The 23,093-nt window shown below is 36.2% G+C and overlaps 1 protein-coding gene across 1 annotated transcript in view; it reads right to left on the reverse strand.

Moving 5' to 3' along the window:
* Positions 1-20,214, reverse strand: part of col4a4 (collagen, type IV, alpha 4) — a 92,150-nt gene extending 71,936 nt beyond the window's left edge. The window contains exons 1-10 of the mRNA XM_063016283.1: positions 20,146-20,214; positions 19,979-20,020; positions 13,429-13,509; positions 10,389-10,433; positions 9,177-9,239; positions 3,995-4,039; positions 3,731-3,784; positions 3,135-3,192; positions 1,380-1,484; positions 782-934 (exon numbers count right to left, since the gene is read on the reverse strand). Of these exons, the coding sequence (XP_062872353.1) occupies positions 782-934; positions 1,380-1,434 (208 nt within the window). The 5' untranslated portion in view covers positions 1,435-1,484; positions 3,135-3,192; positions 3,731-3,784; ... (4 more) ...; positions 19,979-20,020; positions 20,146-20,214. The remainder of the gene's footprint in view (positions 1-781; positions 935-1,379; positions 1,485-3,134; positions 3,193-3,730; positions 3,785-3,994; positions 4,040-9,176; positions 9,240-10,388; positions 10,434-13,428; positions 13,510-19,978; positions 20,021-20,145) is intronic.
* Positions 20,215-23,093: the final 2,879 nt, after the last annotated feature.

The following is a 23,093-nucleotide window of genomic DNA, read 5'->3' on the forward strand; positions in this document are numbered from 1 at the left end:
TATCCTGAACTATTAATAAACTTATGTTTTCAGGAATTATAACACAACATTGTGCCTTTTCCATGTGGTCTCGCTTGCCATTTCTGAGTTCTTTTATCATATTATCAAATTATCAAAGCAATTAATATCATCGTTAGCTTGGAGTTAATTTAGTTTAGATTGCCAGTTCAATTTGTATTATTAACTTTAGCTTAGTTTGTAGTATTGTTTGTGATTGCTGTTTAATGTAAACACAAGCTTGTGTATTGTTTTTTTTTTTTTATGTTAGTTTATTATCTAACATTTGTCTTTTTTTACTTATCGTAATATGTATAGTGTTTCTTACATTTACTTTCACTTTTATTTAATTTCAGACAGTATGAACCCAATATATTTTGTCTGGTCAACTTCATGGGCTGGTCAGTTTATTTGTTAATGTTAGTGTTGTCCAAATGAATGTGTTAATTATTGCAATTAATTTGAAGTATTTAACATGTATTAAAAAAATATAGCGCAATTAACAAAGCTGGATGTTTACTTTCTGTGGCAGCTGAGCTATGATGGGCTCGGCCACCAACTGGACCACTGTGGCTAGCGATGGATATGGACAAATATGGAGTTTTAGGCTGGAGGTTTTACTTTAAAAAGTTGCCTGATGGATCTTTGCATAAAACAAAAGTAATATGCAAAACCAAATTAAATACCACAGAAGTAATTTGTCTTTGACATTTCACCTAAAAAAAAAAAAAAAAAACTGGAAATGAATGAAAATGAATCAAATCTAAATTTTAAATTCACCTACCAGGAGAGCCAGGAGCCCCTTGAACTCCTTTTAAACCCGGAAGCCCTTGTTGTCCAGGTTGCCCATGAAGTAAGGAGGTCACACAATTCCCAGGCTCTCCTTTTTGTCCTTTGGATCCTGGAAAACCCATAATTCCTGGCTCACCAATGGGACCTGACAAAAATGTGGAAAAAAATATGTATATATTATATACTAATAAAAATCATTCAAATCATGAAATCAACATACCACATACCAGCAGCAGTTTAAGTGAAAAGTCTAAGCTAAGGTTTGCAGAAGACCATAAGGATTGCATTGTAGAAGACTAGAGTAAAGTCATCTTCTTTGTTGAGTCCAACTTTTGGCTTGGCCCAACATCTAATCGTCAAGAAGCCACTTGCCACAGTCTCTCTGTGAAATTTAGTGGCAGATTGATGATTAAGGGTGCCAGATTTGTCTTTGTGAAGGACAAATGAATCAAGCCTTGCACTAAGTTTTTAGAAAAGAAAACTTGTTCTCATCTGCTCAATGTTTTCAAACTTCTAGGCTTGTTTTTTTCTCTGGAATGTGATCAAAAGAAAAATGGATGGTCACCAAACAAACACACACATGCACACACCTGGTACAGGTATTCCAGGGGGACCAGGCATACCAGGCAAACCCAACGCTCCCATACTTCCTTTTTCACCAGGGTACCCAGATAGTCCTTTATTGCCAACAATGCCTAGATTTAACCGGCACCAAAATATAAAAATAATAATACATGACAAACATTAACAATTTTAAATAAGGGTTTAACAGATAATAATAGAAAGCAATTAACATTTTTAACAACATTACTATGATGTACAAACCCAGTTTCCCAGGAATGTTGGAACAGTTTGTAAATGCATTTTTTTTCCTGTGATTTGTTAATTCTCATGACCTTTATTTAACTTTTATTGTATGGCTGACCAACCTAATTGTATTCTGTAAATATAACAAAATTTTAAATTTGATGCCTGCAACACAAAAAGTTGTGAACAGCCAAAAGAAGAGTAGGGTCATTAAATACACCATTAAAAAAAAAAAACACCATAAGCAATTAAATTAGTATCAGTGAGGGTATCATAATTAAGTATAAACAAATAATTCACCAATGCCAAATTTTTGCAAGTAAAATAGGTCAAGGCTCACCACTTTTGTGCCAAACTTAATGAGAGTATTATGAGTCAGTTTAAAAAGAACATTTCTCAATGCTAAGATTGCAAATAATGTTGGCCTTTTTTCATCTTCTGTATGAATTATTGTAAATATTTACCGAATTCAGAGTAACCTTAGTCTAAGTAAGGCAAGGCCAGAAACCACTGTTGAATGGGTATGACCTTTAGGCCCTCAGAAGGCACTGCTATCAACAAGGCTGTGTCTTTTTCAGAAAGTGAAATGGTTATTTCAGCAGGAAAATACTAGGCCTTATTATGCACATGCTACAACAGTATGACTTTGTAGACAAATATTGTGTGTGCTTGACAGGCTTTCCTGCTGACCAGGGACAGTTGAACAGCAAAAGTCTTGTATTAACCAAGAATGGGCAAAAATCCACTTGCAAAATGAAGGGTAATTATTAAGAAAGGTTATGCAACACAGCTGTAAACTTGCCTCTGCTCCAGCTTTTTTGAGTGTCGCTGGCATTCTAAATTTGTTTTACCCATAAAATACATTTAAGCTGCTGTGAGAACTGTTCAATTTCTAGAGCAATATTGAACCAAATGTACCAACTTCTACAGAAATGACATTTGTAGTATTTTAGCCAAATTGTAGTAGTCCTAAAATTCTAATGTATGGATGTCACTAAGACAGATAGAAATGGCATCAATCTATTAACGTATTTTTTTTTTTTTAATGAATACCAAGTAAATATTTTCCTGACTGGAGTACTAGCAGGTCCATGGCCTATCCTAAAAACACTGGGTGCTTACAGGAGTATGCTTTGTGTAGCTCTTCTGCTCTGACAGAGCTACTGGCCTGTTAATCAAGGGATTTGTTAATTGTCAGACCCCTTTAGGGATGGGGTTGTGCAACCCAACCTTAGACAAAGGTTGGGGCTCATGGTCATAACGTTTTGAGGTGGAATACTTTTGTGAAAGCGACAATGAGTGATATGGGTCTTGATTGGGGGCCTGACAGTGGCAACTTAGTGGTGGTGGGGCTTAAACTTTTAACTTTGCTATCATTAGTTCTAACTGCTTTTGTTTTTCATAAATTCTTATCAACCTTAGAATTTTTTTTCCTTACTGCTGTTACCACAATATACACAAATATATACAAATATATAAACAAAATTAACAGCAACTTGTATTAGCACTTTTGGTTAAGCATATGTAAATATTCCTACCTTCACTATAACAGAAATAACTTGGTTCGCCCTTGGGACCACTGTCACCAGTAAATCCCTGTAACACATTTACCAAAATATATGGTGGTTTTTTGTAAAATTAGTAAATTTAGTTCTATATTATTATTATTATTAGTTATAACATTTGTTAGCCACAAATGTGTCAGTGTCAACCAAAAATTCATTCATAAAATCAAGACTTCATGGCTGTACTGCATGGCATTCGTGACCAAAAAGCACAAGTTTGAATAGGCCTGCTGTGAAACACTGAAACTGTATGGCCATTTAGATCTTTCACAGATGTGGGTCAGAGATGTTTTGCAATCATGTGACTGGCATTCTGAATTCACAGAAATACCAAGACATTTTGTGAAGGAATGTCATGTCTTGTGTTGTGAAGCTGAGACATCAGTCCTGGAATATCCTAAAGTGGTCTTCTCAGGTCAAGATTAAAATGCCATATAAAATCTTTGGTGGGATTTTAAGAAAGCAGTTGCAGCATGAAACTCAAGTTTGTGTGTGTGTGTGTGTGTGTGTCAAGTTACAACAATAAAATCAAGCCCAGGGCAATGCATAGAAGTTTAGAGGCAGAATACCTTTGGTCCTGGGTTGCCGATGAGACCAGGGAAGCCAGGCCTACCTTGTTCCCCCTGTGAAAAAGCCAAAAAACACAGGATCAGCTTATTATGATTTTTTCTTGCTTTCTCTCTCTTTCTCTCTCTCTCTCTCTCTCTCTCTCAGACAAATACACACAGACACATTAACAAGCACACACAGAAAAAAGCCATCACACACACACACGCACACACACACACACACACACACACACACACACAAGCACACAAGCACACTGTATTTACCTTTTGTCCTTGTATCCCGTTATGCCCAGGGTACCCAAACTCTCCCTTTAAACAAGTTATATTGTGTCAGGGCAAAATACAAATAAACTTTGAACATGAATTGAAAAGAAACGGTCACATTATTGATACAGATAATAAGGCTGTGTGGAAAATTATTTAGTGGTCTAATGCATATGAAAGAGAAGTTAATAATTTGTCAAAAACATCACTCCCCAGAGTGTTATCAATTATATCAAGGACACATTAAAACTATGTATAGCTGTGGAGCTCTGGAACAGCTTAAAAATTCAAAGACTACTATGAAGCATTTAAGACCGATGTAAATAAGCCCAGTATGCACAGTCAGAATTTTTGGTCTGCTAGACGAAGAAGAGTTTAACTACAGAACTGAATAGTTTAATGCTTACACTTAGAGCTCCATCATTATTACACTTTAAATATGTTTAAATATGTGCTACTCTAAATTATCCAACTTGCCAATCACAATTATGTATTTATTAATTAATGTATTTATTACTGTATTTATTATTTAAATCCATAGCTCAAACCTTATAGTTTTTAATCATTTAATATTTTAATGTAAAATAATGTGTTTTTGTAATGAGTTGACTACCCATGTCCGCTTAATCTTGCAACAAACAGATTAGATTGGCAGGTCATTATCCCAAACAGAATACAGACTACAAACAGAGTGGTAGGGATGCGAATACTTTTGCTCAGACAGGTGACTGTGCTTGTGTGTGTGTGCATCCAAGCATGCAGTTGGTAGGAGTGTAAATACTTTTGCTCAGGCATGTACAGTGTATCACAAAAGTGAGTACACCCCTCACATTTCTGCAGATATTTAAGTATATCTTTTCATGGGACAACACTGACAAAATGACACTTTGACACAATGAAAAGTAGTCTGTGTGCAGCTTCTATAACAGTGTAAATTTATTCTTCCCTCAAAATAACTCAATATACAGCCATTAATGTCTAAACCACCGGCAACAAAAGTGAGTACACCCCTAAGAGACTACACCCCTAAATGTCCAAATTGAGCACTGCTTGTCATTTTCCCTCCAAAATGTCATGTGATTTGTTAGTGTTACTAGGTCTCAGGTGTGCATAGGGAGCAGGTATGTTCAATTTAGTAGTACATCTCTCACACTCTCTCATACTGGTCACTGAAAGTTTCAACATGGCACCTCATGGCAAAGAACTCTCTGAGGATCTTAAAAGACGAATTGTTTCGCTACATGAAGATGGCCAAGGCTACAAGAAGATTGCCAACACCCTGAAACTGAGCTGCAGCACAGTGGCCAAGATCATCCAGCGTTTTAAAAGAGCAGGGTCCACTCAGAACAGACCTCGCGTTGGTCGTCCAAAGAAGCTGAGTGCACGTGCTCAGCGTCACATCCAACTGCTGTCTTTGAAAGATAGGCGCAGGAGTGCTGTCAGCATTGCTGCAGAGATTGAAAAGGTTGGGGGTCAGCCTGTCAGTGCTCAGACCATACGCCGCACACTACATCAAATTGGTCTGCATGGCTGTCACCCCAGAAGGAAGCCTCTTCTGAAGTCTCTACACAAGAAAGCCCGCAAACAGTTTGCTGAAGACATGTCAACAAAGGACATGGATTACTGGAACCATGTCCTATGGTCTGATGAGACCAAGATTAATTTGTTTGGTTCAGATGGTCTCAAGCATGTGTGGCGGCAATCAGGTGAGGAGTACAAAGATAAGTGTGTCATGCCTACAGTCAAGCCTGGTGGTGGGAATGCCATGGCCTGGGGCTGCATGAGTGCAGCAGGTGTTGGGGAGTTACATTTCATTGAGGGACACATGAACTCCAATATGTACTGTGAAATACTGAAGAAGAGCATGATCCCCTCCCTCCGGAAACTGGGTCGCAGGGCAGTGTTCCAGCATGATAATGACCCCAAACACACCTCTAAGACGACCACTGCTTTATTGAAGAGGCTGAGGGTAAAGGTGATGGACTGGCCAAGCATGTCTCCATACCTAAACCCAATAGAACATCTTTGGGGCATCCTCAAGCGGAAGGTGGAGGAGCGCAAAGTCTCGAATATCCACCAGCTCCGTGATGTCGTCATGGAGGAGTGGAAAAGCATTCCAGTGGCAATCTGTGAAGCTCTGGTAAACTCCATGCCCAGGAGAGTTAAGGCAGTTCTGGGAAATAATGGTGGCCACACAAAATATTGACACTTCAGGAACTTTCACTAAGGGGTGTACTCACTTTTGTTGCCGGTGGTTTAGACATTAATGGCTGTATATTGAGTTATTTTGAGGGAAGAATAAATTTACACTGTTATAGAAGCTGCACACAGACTACTTTTCATTGTGTCAAAGTGTCATTTTGTCAGTGCTGTCCCATGAAAAGATATACTTAAATATCTGCAGAAATGTGAGGGGTGTACTCACTTTTGTGATACACTGTATGTAAGCATGTAGTTGGTGAGGGGAGGCTTTTGCTTAAACAGATAGCTTTGTGTGTGCAAGCTATCAATTGAGCAGAAGTACAGTAGCTTGATATGTCTTTTAAAAACAAATGGTAGGAAAAAGAGACAAAAAAAGGGTATAAAATGGACGTGGCGTATAAACGGGTGTGTGTATCCAAAACTTGAAAACAAACCATAGTTTCACTAACGGGATGGAAATTTTAGAGTTACAACGGCATTAATATTTAAATTAAAATAAAAAAAAGAAGATAGCTAGATAGTTGCTATGGTAACAAGTTGTTGCTAGGCAGTTGCTAATATGATGCTTTGGTAGCGGGTTATTGCAATTGGTGTTGCTGGGTAATTCCTAAAGTTTTGCTATGCAGTTGGAAAGATGTATAGAGGTTGCTAAGTTGTTTTTGGGTGGCTGTTAAGATGATGCTAGGCATTTGCCAGGGTGTATCATGGTTGCTAAGGTGTTGCTTAAAAATAAAAATGGGTGTGGTGGGTGAACAAGTACACTAATCCAAAAGCTGCAAACGAGCCATAGTGTCTTCAAGGAGACAAACAAAGGTGGAATGATAACTAGAGAGGTGCATTTCCTGAAGAGTGTGATTGCAGCTCAGCAGTCGGTTGAGTATGTGGGGATTAAATACTTTCGGTGATTGTGTGTGTATTTGGTGGGGATGCAAATACTTTTGCTCAGACAGGTAATTGTGTGTGTGTGCAAGCACAGAAGCAAGTTTTACAAATTCTAATGTGATTCTAGGTGTTTGCCACGGTGTGCTTGGTGGTTGTTAAGGTTTTCCTAAGTTGTTGCTAAGGTACCAGGTTGTTTTAGAGTTGCTAAAAGTGTCACAGCTCAGAACAACTCTGTTCTTTAATCTTAAGTGATATCTCCACTTCTTTTACAATCGTTCTGGGGGACAGAGACACCAGAGACCGGTACAAGCGAAACAGACCCACAATCTACTTCCTCCCTTACGCATGCAAATCAAGCATCCTTCACACTGTAATCCCACATCTGAAAACATCAGGATCTGAGCCATGACCTACCAGAAAAAACTAAGCCAAATTAATTCTACCAAAGACAATCCAACATTTGGTTTAATGTCTATAAATAGTATCCTCATACATACTGTCCCCATAATTATACCTTTTATGTATCCTTTCTATTTTGGTTACTCTTTTTGGCTCAAAATATAGTGTTAAGAATTATGTAATATATTGATATTACATAATTCTTAACACTATATTCTTGTAGTGATATTGATCCTGTATACAAGGCTAAACAATATTTGTACTGCATGCTTAAATCATTGTTGTAACATTTTTTGTGTATTAGACCTGTATCATTTATATATTGCTTTTAGATTTTGTTATTTTATTATGTTAGAGTTCATTTTCGAGTCGACTCAGTTGTTCAGCTCACCGTTCGTGTTTTTGCAATCTTGATTTGACTTGAATTTGTTCTCTTCAGAACTTTACCAATGGTCAAGGTCCCTATTCACGAATTGCAAAGTGCATGCTGACCTTTGAGTTATGCATCTGTACATCTTGGAAAAAGAAAAAAGGAGAGTGCTGTAGTCCGAATTAAACCCTTCAGAATCGACAGCAGTCATTGGGTAAAGGCACCCGATCAGAGTGCTGTAGGCAAGGAAAGTCCACTTCTCTGCTGAACAGAGCAAAGAACTAACAGACCCGAGGTGATTCAACTACGGGTCTCACCTGCAAAGTCTTCCTTAATCAGCCGACAGGTACACAGTGTTTCAGGTGGTTGCTAGGGTGCTGTGGAATGGTTGCTATGATGTATTTGTTGCTAGGGTGGATGCAAGTATGTAGGTGGGGAAAGTAGTGTGAATACTTTTGCTCAGATATGTGATTGTGTGCAGGCATGCAGTTGGGTGCAGGCACGGACAGGTGATGTGTGTATGTGTAAGCATACAGTTTGTGGGGGTGCAGGCAGGTGAGTGTGGGAGTGTGAATACTTTTGATCAAGCAGGTGACTGTTTGTATGTGCAAGCATGCAGTAAGTGGGGGTCCAAATACTTTTGGTCATGCAGTTGACTGTGTGTTTATGCAAGTATGCAGTTTGTCGGGATGTGAATACTTTTGCTCAGGATGTTGATTGTGGGTCTGTCTAAAAACCTAGAGAGCTTTTTACATAGACAGCATTTTACATCATCCTGTGCGCGCTCCCAAGAAGAAGCCTGTCTAAATTCCTAGATGGCTTAAAATGCTGCATAATAAGGTGCCTTATTTCTAAGCAGTTATCTAACTGAATAACAAGGGAACATCAAAAGTTTATTTAGTAGTGAATGCACTCCCAACATTTAGTTAAGTGATTCAGTGGCCTCAGGAGACAACTTCCTTACAACAAACAAACAGAGAGACACAAGAGTCGAAGTTGAAAATTCTATATAAAATAAATAATTTTTAATTAACTTTATAGTTTTACACAGTCAATCTTTAAATGAATAAATGTAATACTAAAGTCAAAACTTTATATGTTCGTATGTAAAGTAGTGGTTAAGGCATTTAAAATCACAAATATTCTTATGCATATTTTCTTGCAATTTTATATTTTAAGTGTAATATTAAGAGTGTTTTTATTTATTTGACAATGATACTGTATATCGCTATAACAAAATGTTCTATATATGTTTTATTGTAAAAACTGATGTTCTGATGTTAAACATTAAAAAGAGTTAATAAAACTAAATAAAAGATTTACACTTACTCTGGGTCCAGAAAATCCTATGATCCCTTTTTCTCCTTTTTCTCCAGGAGGTCCTTTATGTCCCTGGCAGAAAACCAGAAAAGAAATCAAAAGATTTAAATGATCAGGTTTCACTAAATATACTCTATATAGCTCATCTTTTTAAATATTCTATCTTATGTTTTAAGTCATGACTGTTCCAAAATTTTGATGATCACAAAAAAAGAAAAAGAAAAAAACTATTTGCATTGGCTTATGAAATGTAGTGTGGAAATGGAAGCATTGTACCACTGTAGTACAGTTAACAACTTTACTTTTACTCGTTAATGGTTGACTGTAAGGTTAAATAAAGCAATACAGTTTTAACACAACACTGTAATTTAGAATCAATCATTAAACACCATACTTTACTTTTGTATTTTCCAAGCATTTATTATTTACTAGATACATTGAGAACGGTCAGTCAAATAGGCAACAAGCAGGGGCTCAACAATGGTAGGAAGCAAATCTTTAAGTAAACGAGTTAGAACAGGGTCATGTATACATTAGAATGACTTTGATTTATTTAGGGCATCTTTCCAAGCTATACACTTACACTGATCAACCATAACATTAAAACCACCTCCTTGTTTCTACAATCACTGTCCATTTTATCAGCTCCACTTACCCTATAGGAGCACTTTGTAGTTCTACAATTACTGACTGTAGTCCATCTGTTTCTCTGCATGCTTTTTTTAACATGCTTTCACCCTGTTCTTTAATGGTCAGGACCCCCACAGGACCACCTCAGAGCAGGTATTATTTGGGTGGTGGATCATTTTCAGAACTGTAGTGACAATGACATGGTGGTGGTGTGTTAGTGTGTGTTGTGCTGGTATGAGCGGATAAGAAACAGCAGCACTGCTGGAGTTTTTAAACACCTTACTCTCACTGCTGGACTGAGAATAGTCCAACTCAAACAGCAGCAATGGATGAGCGATCGTCTCTGACTTTACATCTACAAAGTGGACCAACTAGGTAGGAATGTCTAATAAAGTGGACAGTGAGTGGACATGGTATTTAAAATGTAAAAAATTATGACCTCATTTCATAAAGTATTTCAACTTTATTCTCAAAGACAAATATAGATAGATAGATAGACAGACAGACAGATAGATAAAAAAAAATTAAGATGCAGAGGAACAATAATTGTGCATTTTATGTATGTATGCCACACGTAGAACAGACACTTACATCAGGGCCATCAGGTCCACAAATTCCTTTATGTCCCTTTTCGCCCTGAAATAATAGCATTATTATTGACACACTGATAAGGACCATTTTTACAACATGTGTAACACAGAAATTCTTGAAATTTGGATAAGCTGCAAAAATACTCACTTTAAAAATTTTCTACACAAAAATAATTTGTTGAACACAAAGTGCATATAAAATGTGATGACAAAATTATTGTATGCAAAAACAAGTGCAGGCCACACCAACTGTAGTTAATAAAGAGTGATTATGGAACTGCAAGCGAAGTGAAGGGGACCTGGAGTTCAGTGTGGATTCCTCTTTCTGCTGGGCAGGCAAACCCCTTTAAGCTCCAGATGAGAACTAGCTGTTGATGGGTGGACTTGTTGGGACTGTATGATTCCTACATTTATTTTGAACAAAATTGATTAAATTTATGGTGCCCTTCTAAACCTTAAATGAGCAAGCCATGAACAATGAAAAAACTCCATTAGTTGCATGAGAAAGAAGCCTTTAGATTAACCAGGCTGAGATTGGGAACCCATTTTGGTTGAGGCTGAGTAGTAAGTTAGATTAAACTTTATTGTCATTGTGCAGAGTACAAGTACATTGCCAATAAAAAGCAGTAGCATTTAACCATAAGTGCAAGACAGAGATGATTTACACGTATTACAATTAATGTTTGTACAACAAACAGTGCATCCGGAAACTATTCCCCGCACTTTAATTTTCAATTTATGTTACAGCCTTATTCCAAAATGGATTAAATTTATTTTTCCCTCAAAATTCTACACATAACACCCCATGATGACAAAGTGAAAAAAGTTTGTTTAAAATGTTTGCAAATTTATTAAAAATAAAACACAAAATATAACATGTACACAAGTATTTACAGCCTTTACTCAATACTTCACTCAATACTCAAGCCTCAAGTCTTTTTGAGTATGATGCTACAAGCGTGGCACACCTATTTTTAGGCACTTTCTCCTATTCTTCTTTGCAGAACCTCTTAAGCTCCATCAGCTTGGATGGGGAGCGTCAGTACACAGCCATTTTCAGATCTCTCCAGACATTTTCAATTAGGTTCAAGTCTGGACTCTGGCTGGGCCACTCAAGGACATTCACAGACTTTCTCGAAAGCCACTCCTTTGTTCTTTTGGCTGTGTGCTTTGGGTCGTTGTCATGCTGGAAGATGAACCTTTGCCCCAGTCTAAGGTCCAGAGCGCTCTGGAGCAGGTTTTCTTCAAGGATCTCAGTGTATTTAGCTGCATTTATTTCTCCCTCTATCAGGACTAGTCACCCCAGTCCTGCTGCTGAAAAACATCCTCACACCATGATGCTGCCACCGCCATGCTTCACTGTAGGGATGGCATTAGCCAGGTGATGAGCGGTGCCTGGTTTCCTCAGACGTGACGCTTGGTATTCAGGCCAAAAAGTTACATTTTTGTTACATCAGACCAGAGAATCTTGTTTCTCATGGTTTGAGAGTCCTCTAGGTCGGCAGTGTAGCCTAGTGGTTAAGGTACTGGTCCAGTATTCAGAAGGTTGCCGGTTCAAGCCTCACCACTACCAGGTTGCCACTGTTGGGCCCTTGAGCAAGGCCCTTAACCCTCAATTGCTTAGACTGTATACTGTCACAACTGTAAGTCGCTTTGGATAAAAGCGTCTGCTAAATGCCGAAAATGTAAATGTCTAGGTGCCTTTTGGCAAAGTCCAAGTGGGATGTCATGTGAGTTTTACTAAGGAGTGGCTTCCATCTGGCCACTTTACCATAAAGACGTGATTTGTGGAGTGCTGCCTGGATGGTTGATCTAGGAAGAGTCCTGGTGGTTCCAAACCTCTTCCATTTACGAATGTTGGAGGCCACTGTGCTTATTGGGACCTTCAATGCTGCAGATATTTTCCCTTCCCCCGATCTGTGCCTCAATCAAATCCTGTTTCTGAGGTGTACAGACAATTCCTTGGACTTCATGGCTTGGTTTGTGCTCTGACATGCACCGTCACTGTCTTATATGCGGAACCTCATATAAACAGGTGTGTGCCTTTCCAGATCATGTCCAATCAACTGAACTACCACAGGTGAACGATCATCTGAAGGATGATCAGTGGAAACAAGATGCACCTGAGTTCAATTTTGAGTGTCATGGCAAAGGCTGTGAGTACTTATGTACATGTTATATTTTTGTGTTTTATTTTTCTGCATGTTAGGGGGTAAAAAAACTGGGCTTCCAAAAAAAAAAAACCTACAGAGACACAGGGAGAATATACAGAACTCCTCATGTACAGTGTCCAGATACAAGCTTTAAACCAATCTTTTTTTTTTAAGTATAGATATGTTGACATGTATACACTGAATTTAGCATATTCATCACTAATTGGAGTTTAATGTAAGACAAAGACAACATAGCTAAACACTAATAAAGTACATGATCATGTCATGTATTAAAGGAAAACATATTGCACATCAACTGGCCCTGCATAAAATTGTAACTGCCCCCTTAGTTACTGACTTACATAGTTTGCTGTATTACATTGATAATTTGCTTCAATTACACTGGGAACACCCAAGTTTGATTACTGCATTATTAAATGTAAACATCTTATGTTAAATTCAGAAATGGGCATAAGGTCTTTACAAGCAGGACACTGTGCCTCAATTAACAGAAATTTTGGGGGTTATTAGATGTAGCAGCAGTTTAATACACTACCCCATCACCACAAAGACTAAGTTTAAATATTACCGGGCTACCAACCTGGACGGGGTGCTTAACAGACACAAGTGGCCATGTCTGAGAAGGACAGGTCTGATAGAGTTATCTTTGCTCTCCTACATGACTAGTGAAGTAAGGTACACATAGGGCAAAATGTGAATTTAATACTGGTTGGTTTAAAAAAGCAGCCAGTGACAGTACTGTACATATGTTGGAGGGGACAGGTGCTAGTTTGGAAATGATTAGAAGAACAATCAAGCCTATCAAAATTTCTTATTGGAGAAAACACATTGAAGACTTATCAGGAAGTCGCAAAATGCATTATTTACCTTGTATCCTTTGGGGTAATAGTCATCTGGAGGCTCAACTACTTCATATGGACCATCAGGTCCCGGTGGCCCTTGAATTCCCTTTAAAACACAACACATCTGTCATTACCAAGCAGGCAGAGAATGTATTTTGCACGCACACATCCTGTACATTTGTACATACATACACGGTCCGTGTACCTTTGGTAATTCGTTTTTCACTTTAAATCCCAAAGTTGAAAAACAAGAAAACGGGTCGTTTTTCGTTTCAAAAACCAATATTGAAAAACGGGAAAATGGGGCGTTATTCGTTTTTCGTTTTAAGATCAAAAATCAAATAACAAATAAGCAGAAATTGAAAAACGGGTCGTATTTTAATTTTCCAAAATCAACATTTTTTATCAGTTCAACCAGAAATAAAAGTGCGAGCGCGTGCACGCGCTGATGTGCGTATACATGCATTTATACATTCATATAAAGTGTAAATCAGGTACAAGTGCTGAGAACACAGAGCAAAAAGTCATAATAACGTTACGCCGCGTCCCCTGTTATATTACCGTATAGAACTCGATTATGTAATAAGAACTAATCGTACATGTCACGGTGAAACTATTACAAATATATTTGATTGTTGTTGCTCCTTGTTTACTGCAGAGTTAGTTCGTGCAATTTTATTAATTTTTGGATGTTTACTGGCTGAGAACAAGAAATATTGAATCGCCTCGGTTAAGGATTCGAATCTTCGTACTGAATCAGGAATCACGAGTCCGAGATCTCAATGAACCCGGATCCTATGAGTCCTCTGATTGGCACTGGCTCTGAGTGCATGGAAGACAAGTGATATTTGGATGTATTTTACGGTGGCCCGCTGAGTCAAAACACGATAACATTTACAAAACAAACAAAAGCTGACAACACAATTAAGGAAAAACGCAAATACAAAAAGCACAACACAACAACATTAAGGAAAAACACGAATACAAAAAGGACAACACAACGAAATTAAAGAAACACGAATACAAAAAGGACAACACAACGAAATTAAGGAAACACGAATACAAAAGGACAACACAACGAAATTAAGGAAACACGAATACAAAAGGACAACACAACGGAATTAAGGAAACACGAATACAAAAGGACAACACAACGAAATTAAGGAAACACGAGTACAAAATGACAACACAACAAAATTAAGGAAACACGAATACAAAAGGACAACACAACGGAATTAAGGAAACACGAATACAAAAGGACAACACAACGAAATTAAGGAAACACGAATACAAAAGGACAACACAACGAAATTAAGGAAACACGAATAAAAAAGGACAACACAACGAAATTAAGGAAACACGAGTACAAAATGACAACACAACGAAATTAAGGAAACACGAATACAAAATGACAACACAACGAAATTAAGGAAACACAAATTCAAATCCTACAACGGAAATGCTCCCGGTCACTAGAGGGCACCTCTATCATTTTTTATCTGTATGAACATTGCAGCAAAGAAAGCAAGAAGCAGAGCAGCGTAGTGCAGAGAATCTGGATTCGGTTTAACTTTAATGTTCAGTGATATAATTCTTAATAAAATTGAGCTTTTGATAAATTTATTTCAAACCATTTTCATACAAACACATTAATGTTTCTCACCTACTACAAACTATTTTATATTAATTTTAAATAAAGATCAATAAATCTGATCATTTTATTTTGGAGATGAATTAATCTATGCAGGTCTCGTAATTTTATTTATTAGTATAAACCTCAGTGTTTCCCATTTACTACAAACTTTTTTTAGTTACATTTTTAGTTATATTTTCTTTTAAATTTATAGTTAAGATAAAAAAATGTATGCTCATTGTACTGTACATCTGTATATGTATACATGACAAATAACGGATATATTACCTTATTTCATATAGGATAATTGTAAATTATAGAATTATTTGACATGATTACATTTATTAATGTAAACTATTTTATATATACACATACAGTACATACCCCTCACCTACAAACTTCTTTACATTATTAAATCATTTATTTTAATTTCTAGTTAAGATCAATAATTGTATGATAATTATATTTTACAGGTGTGTCCATTTGTGTCTAAAAATGGTTTGACATTAATCTAATTAAATAACACAAGATTTAGATGTATTTTTTTTATTTTTTTTATAAAAGAAATAAATTTTTGTAATGCTTTGTACAAGGTTTGTAATAGGTGAAAGAAACCGATGTGTATATAAAAATTTGTTTGACATTAATACATCAAATTATATGACACTTTAATGGATTCCTTTTTCTGAAAAAAATGCACAAAATGTTATGAACACGACTCAGTTTTTCCATTAGTTTTTTTTTAAGTAAATAGACGTAATCTTAAAATTAAAATGAAATAACTTTTTAAGTATGTTACCTATTTTCATGTGTAAGAATTCATAAAATAAGTCTTAAGTGTTTTTTCAAGCACTTATTTAAACCAGAATGCCGAATGTCAAAAGAATGTTAAATATTAAACTAATGGGCATGAATACATACGCTTAAAATGCTTAATGATAACTAACTAATACATTGTAAATATACTGTTAAAAGGTTTATGACATTAAAACATGTTAAACTGTAAAAGCGTGGCACAGTCTGGTTAAAGCTCAAGTTAGTTGATTTTGCAATTATATTAAAACATTTGGCAAGCTAATTGCTGCCTGATGTTTAAAAAACAAAAAGGTGCTATACAATCAAACCACCGACACTAAAAAGCTCAATTTTATTAAGAATTATATCACTGAACATTAAAGTTAAACCGAATCCAGATTCTCTGCACTACGCTGCTCTGCTTCTTGCTTTCTTTGCTGCAATGTTCATACAGATAAAAAATGATAGAGGTGCCCTCTAGTGACCGGGAGCATTTCCGTTGTAGGATTTGAATTTGTGTTTCCTTAATTTCGTTGTGTTGTCATTTTGTATTCGTGTTTCCTTAATTTCGTTGTGTTGTCATTTTGTATTCGTGTTTCCTTAATTTCGTTGTGTTGTCATTTTGTACTCGTGTTTCCTTAATTTCGTTGCGTTGTCCTTTTGTATTCGTGTTTCCTTAATTTCGTTGTGTTGTCCTTTTGTATTTGTGTTTCCTTAATTTCGTTGTGTTGACTTTTTTTTTTGTGTTTCCTTAATTTCGTTGTGTTGTCATTTAGTATTTGTGTTTCCTTAATTTCGTTGTGTTGTCCTTTTGTATTCGTGTTTCCTTAATTTCGTTGTGTTGTCCTTTTTGTATTCGTGTTTTTCCTTAATGTTGTTGTGTTGTTCTTTTTGTATTCGCGTTTTTCCCTAATGTTGTTGTGTTGTCAGCTTTTGTTTGTTTTGTAAATGTTATCGTGTTTTGACTCAGCGGGCCACCGTAATACCTGTAACACAACGAAATTAAGGAAACACGAATACAAAAGGACAACACAACGAAATTAAGGAAACACAAATACAAAATGACAACACAACGAAATTAAGGAAACACGAATACAAAAGGACAACACAACGAAATTAAGGAAACATAAATACAAAATGACAACACAACGAAATTAAGGAAACACGAATACAAAAGGACAACGCAACGAAATTAAGGAAACACGAATACAAAAGGACAACGCAACGAAATTAAGGAAACACAAATTCAAATCCTACAACGGAAATGCTCCCGGTCACTAGAGGGCACCTCTATCATTTTTTATCTGTATGAACATTGCAGCAAAGAAAGCAAGAAGCAGAGCAGCGTAGTGCAGAGAATCTGGATTCGGTTTAACTTTAATGTTCAGTGATATAATTCTTAATAAAATTGAGCTTTTGATAAATTTATTTTAAACCATTTTCATACAAACACATTAATGTTTCTCACCTACTACAAACTATTTTATATTAATTTTAAATAAAGATCAATAAATCTGATCATTTTATTTTGGAGATGAATTAATCTATGCAGGTCTCGTAATTTAATTTATTAGTATAAACCTCAATGTTTCCCATTTACTACAAACTTTTTTTAGTTACATTTTTAGTTATATTTACTTTTAAATTTATAGTTAAGATGAAAAAATGTATGCTCATTGTACTGTACATCTGTATATGTATACATGACAAATAACGGATATATTACCTTATTTCATATAGGATAATTGTAAATTATAGAATTATTTGACATGATTACATTTATTAATGTAAACTATTTTATATATACACATACAGTACATACCCCTCACCTACAAACTTCTTTACATTATTAAATCATTTATTTTAATTTCTAGTTAAGATCAATAATTGTATGATAATTATATTTTACAGGTGTGTCCATTTGTGTCTAAAAATGGTTTGACATTAATCTAGTTAAATAATACAAGATTTAGATGTATTTATTTATTTTCTTTATAAAAGAAATAAATTTTTGTAATGCTTTGTACAAGGTTTGTAATAGGTGAAAGAAACCGATGTGTATATAAAAATTTGTTTGACATTAATACATCAAATTATATGACACTTTAATGGATTCCTTTTTCTGAAAAAAATGCACAAAATGTTATGAACACGACTCAGTTTTTCCATTAGGTTTTTTTTAAGTAAATAGACGTAATCTTAAAATTTAAATAAAATAGCTTTTTAAGTATGTTACCTATTTTCATGTGTAAGAATTCATAAAATAAGTCTTATGTGTTTTTTCAAGCACTTATTTAAACCAGAATGCCGAATGTCAAAAGAATGTTGAATATTAAACTAATGGGCATGAATACATACGCTTAAAATGCTTAATGATAACTAACTAATACATTGTAAATATACTGTTAAAAGGTTTATGACATTAAAACATGTTAAACTGTAAAAGCGTGGCACAGTCTGGTTAAAGCTCAAGTTAGTTGATTTTGCAATTATATTAAAACATTTGGCAAGCTAATTGCTGCCTGATGTTTAAAAAACAAAAAGGTGCTATACAATCAAACCACCGACACTAAAAAGCTCAATTTTATTAAGAATTATATCACTGAACATTAAAGTTAAACCGAATCCAGGTTCTCTGCACTACGCTGCTCTGCTTCTTGCTTTCTTTGCTGCAATGTTCATACAGATAAAAAATGATAGAGGTGCCCTCTAGTGACCGGGAGCATTTCCGTTGTAGGATTTGAATTTGTGTTTCCTTAATTTCGTTGTGTTGTCATTTTGTATTCGTGTTTCCTTAATTTCGTTGTTGTCCTTTTTGTATTTGTGTTTCCTTAATTTCGTTGCGTTGTCCTTTTGTATTCGTGTTTCCTTAATTTCGTTGTGTTGTCCTTTTGTATTCGTGTTTCCTTAATTTCGTTGTGTTGTCATTTTGTATTTGTGTTTCCTTAATTTCGTTGTGTTGTCCTTTTGTATTCGTGTTTCCTTAATTTCGTTGTGTTGTCCTTTTGTATTCGTGTTTCCTTAATTTCGTTGTGTTGTCCTTTTTGTATTCGTGTTTTTCCTTAATGTTGTTGTGTTGTTCTTTTTGTATTCGCGTTTTTCCCTAATGTTGTTGTGTTGTCAGCTTTTGTTTGTTTTGTAAATGTTTTCGTGTTTTGACTCAGCGGGCCACCGTAGATTTACACTTTATATGAATGTGTAAATGCATGTATACGCACATCAGCGCGTGCACGCGCTCGCACTTTTATTTCTGGTTGAACTGATAAAAAATGTTGATTTTGGAAAATTAAAATACGACCCGTTTTTCAATTTCTGCTTATTTGTTATTTGATTTTTGATCTTAAAACGAAAAACGAATAACGCTCCGTTTTCTTGTTTTTCAACTTTGGGAATTAAAGTGGAAAACGAATTACCAAAGGTACACGGACCTGATTTGCACTGGCTCTGAGTGCATGGAAGACAAGTGATATTTGGATGTATTTTCATGCAGTAAATCAATCGCAATCAAGATGTCAGTACAAGTGACTCAAGTGAACCGAATCACATCACTGAGTGACTCAGACTAACCCGAGTCCATAAAATGAACCGAATTTACCACCACTATGTGACATGTACGATTAGTTATGCCTGTATTACAGAATTGAGTCCTATACGGTAATAATAATAATGATGTAAAAAATAATGCAGCATTCTTTTTACTTTTCCCTATTCCCTATTTTTTTTTAGGATAAATAGTTCTTGTGTGAATTACAAGGGCAGGAAAAAGTATGGCAGACACAAAAGTCAGAACAGAGGACACGGCGTAACGTTATTATGACTTTCTGCTCCGTCTTCTCAACACTTGTACCTGATTTACAGTTTATATGAAGCGTGTATACGCACCTCAGCACGTGCACGCGCTCGCTCTTTTATTTCTGGTTGAACTGATAAAAAAAATGTTGATTTTGGAAAATTAAAATACGACCCGTTTTTCAATTTCTGCTTATTTGTTATTTGATTTTTGATCTTAAAACGAAAAACGAATAACGCCCCATTTTCCTGTTTTTCAATATTGGTTTTTGAAACGAAAAACTACCCGTTTTCTTGTTTTTCAACTTTGGGATGAAAAACGAATTACCAAAGGTACACGGACCATACACACACACACCTTTTCCCCTTTTTGACCAGGTACTGATTTTCCTGGGTCTCCCTAAAGGGAAAAATAGTAAATAATAAATAATTGTAGTAAATGATGATTTAAACATACTCTTTTATATTAATAATATTGTATTGTTTTTGCAAAGCTAAAAGTGTAAATGTGTGTATAAAGCTCACTGGTGGTCCTCTCTGTCCTGGAGGACCAAATTCACCCTTATGAGGAGAAAAAAGAAATAAAGAAAAAATTTACAAGAATGTAGTGTGGCATTATTACATAAGCACAAAAAACCCTAAAAATATGAGCAACAAACACAGTTTTGATTCATTTAACATTTAACTTTTTAAATGTTTTTTTTAGTTTTCAAACTCACATTCTTCTTACACTGTTGCCATATTATAACGAAATCTTGCGTGGCCATGCTCTGGGATTATGTTACATTCTCCTTAGATGAGCTCAATTAACAGTATGCATGTAAATTTAACAACTTCAACAATTAAAACTTAAACACTATATAATATTTTATTATAGACATAAAGGTTTTAAAGGGTACATACTTAAATATACTTACATTTTGGTTAGTGTCACACCAAGCCTCTGTGTGCTCTGGTGCTTTGATGTGCCACGCCCCTCTCTACATGAGCACACTAGGTCTCCTGCCACACCCCAGCACATGATTGGTTCATTTGAACTAATTGGCTCCAGCTGCCTTGTATTTAAGAGGTGCACTGGAGCACACACAGTGGGAACTGTTTTGTTATAATGTTGCTTTGTTGGACTGCTCTGGTGGCTTGCTTTGAACTGCTCTGGTGGCTTGCTTTGAACTGCTCTGGTGGCTTGCTTTGAACTGCTCTGGTAGCTTGCTTTGAACTGCTCTGGTGGCTTGCTTTGAACTGCTCTGGTGGCTTGCTTTGAACTGCTCTGGTGTGGACTTTTGGACAGGACTCGGTTAAGCTCTGTAAGCTCTGTTAAGCTCGGTTAGCTCTGTTTGCTCTGTAAGCTATGTTATTGTGTTTAGCTCTCGTTACTAGCTATGTTACTAGCTATGTTACTAGCTATGTTACTAGCTATGTTACTAGCTCTTGTGTTTAGCTCGCGTTACCAGCTATGTTACTAGCTCTTGTGTTTAGCTCGTGTTACTAGCTATGTTCCTAGCCCTTGTGATTAGCTTTTGTTACTAATAAACTCTGTGTTTGCATCTCTGCGTGTGTGTCCGCCCAATTGTCTTGCCTTAGCCGCCCGTTCGTGACAGTTAGTTAGTTATTAGTTTTTACATAATTCTTAAAAATGTAACTGAATATTCAATTCAAGATCAATTGAGATGAATTTTTTTCCATTTATCCTCAGACATATTTAATCTAGTACTGTATGTAGGTAAACATTAGAATGCTATTCTTCGCAGTGTCTCTAGAAATACCCTAAAAAACACCAAACACTTTTTTGCCAGATAAAATTGGAATAATTTTACATTATTATTATTTTTTTCAAAATGGAAAATATAATGTATTATTGTCAGTATGTTAAAAAACTTCATTTAAGCAAAAAAAAAAAAAAAAAAAAAAAAAAACTGACAAGGTAAAGTCAGTGTTCCCAGTGTTTATAGTGACCAATGTCATTGTATTTTTGCAAGTATAAACAAATTTCGAATTTAAAGCCTGCAACAAACCTGACAATCAGTTGGTAAACAGGTATGTTTACCACTGTTTCACATCACCTTTCCTGTTAATACACTTTTAATTGTTTAACAGTTGTGATAAATAGCAGAATTCTTGCTCATTTTCATTAATACAGGTCTCAGTTGCAGTGCATTAGCACTCATAAGTGCTTCATGTGTTGGTATATTCCACTGCAGTTTGACTGGTTCCTTGCAGTGTAATGTTAAAGCATTGTGTAATCAGGCATGTTCCTTTTTAGATTCATTGTTATACAAAATAAAACACAAAAAAGCAATATATGTATAAAAATGCTGTCAAGTTGTTAGAATCAAACAGAATTGGGAATTACAGCAAATATCATACCGGTGGTCCAGATAATCCAGTAACCCCTTGAGGGCCAAAAGGTCCATCCATTCCCTGAAAAAGGAAAAAAAAATTATTAATTAATTGATTTACTACTGCTTTAATCCTGGTCGGGCCCACGATGGATCTGATGTGTTGGGCGAAAGGCAGGAAACACCCCAGACTGTCGGCAGTCCATAACAGTGCAGACACACACAGTCATACTTTAGCAATTTAGTAGGTACAATTGGCCTGACTGCCAGTGTCTTTAGACACTGGCTATCTGGCTGGGAAATCGAACCCAGGCCTTCTTGCTGTGAGGTGACAGCGCTACCCACAGTGCCGCCCAAAAAACATATAAAATATATTTAAATGATCATTCCACAGATGCAAACACACACATATCACATGCCCATACACATAAAGAATATATGACCAGTGATGAGGTATCTCTAAAAGTAAACATGTTACATATTTCTTCACAAATGCATGTTTCCTAAATACACTGCTCAAAAAAATAAGGGAACACTTAAATCACACATCGGATCTCGATGAACGAAAGATTTAAGTTAAAAATCTTTACTGATATAAATTGTGTAATTAGTTAAGAACAAAATGTTATAACAACAGTCAATGAAAACTAAAATCCATGGAGGGCTGGACTCAAATTCCTACCAAAAATCAAAGTAAAACATTGAAATCATAGGCAACTCATAATGTTACTCAGTAGTGTGTATGGTCTCCACCTGCCTGTATGCACTCCTAGCAACATCTGGGCATGCTCCTGATGAGACAGCAGATGGTGTCCTGGGGGATGTCCTCCCAGACCTGGATCAGAGCATCAGGGAGCTCCTGGACAGTCTGTGGCGCAACTTGGCGTCGTCGGATGCACTGATACATCAACTCCCAGAGGTTCTCAACTGGATTTAGGTTAGGGGAAGGTGAGGGCCAGTCAATGGCATCAATGCCTTCATTGTCAAGGAACTGCCTACACACACTCTGGCCAGATATCCCGGGCATTGTACTGCATCAGGAGGAACCCAGAGCCAACTGCACCAGCGTAAGGTCTGACTGGCTCTGAGGATTTCATCTCGGTACCTAACAGCATTCAGGGTACCGTTGGCTATCAT

The sequence above is a fragment of the Trichomycterus rosablanca genome, chromosome 20, assembly GCF_030014385.1.
Source record: "Trichomycterus rosablanca isolate fTriRos1 chromosome 20, fTriRos1.hap1, whole genome shotgun sequence".
NCBI lineage: Eukaryota > Metazoa > Chordata > Actinopteri > Siluriformes > Trichomycteridae > Trichomycterus > Trichomycterus rosablanca.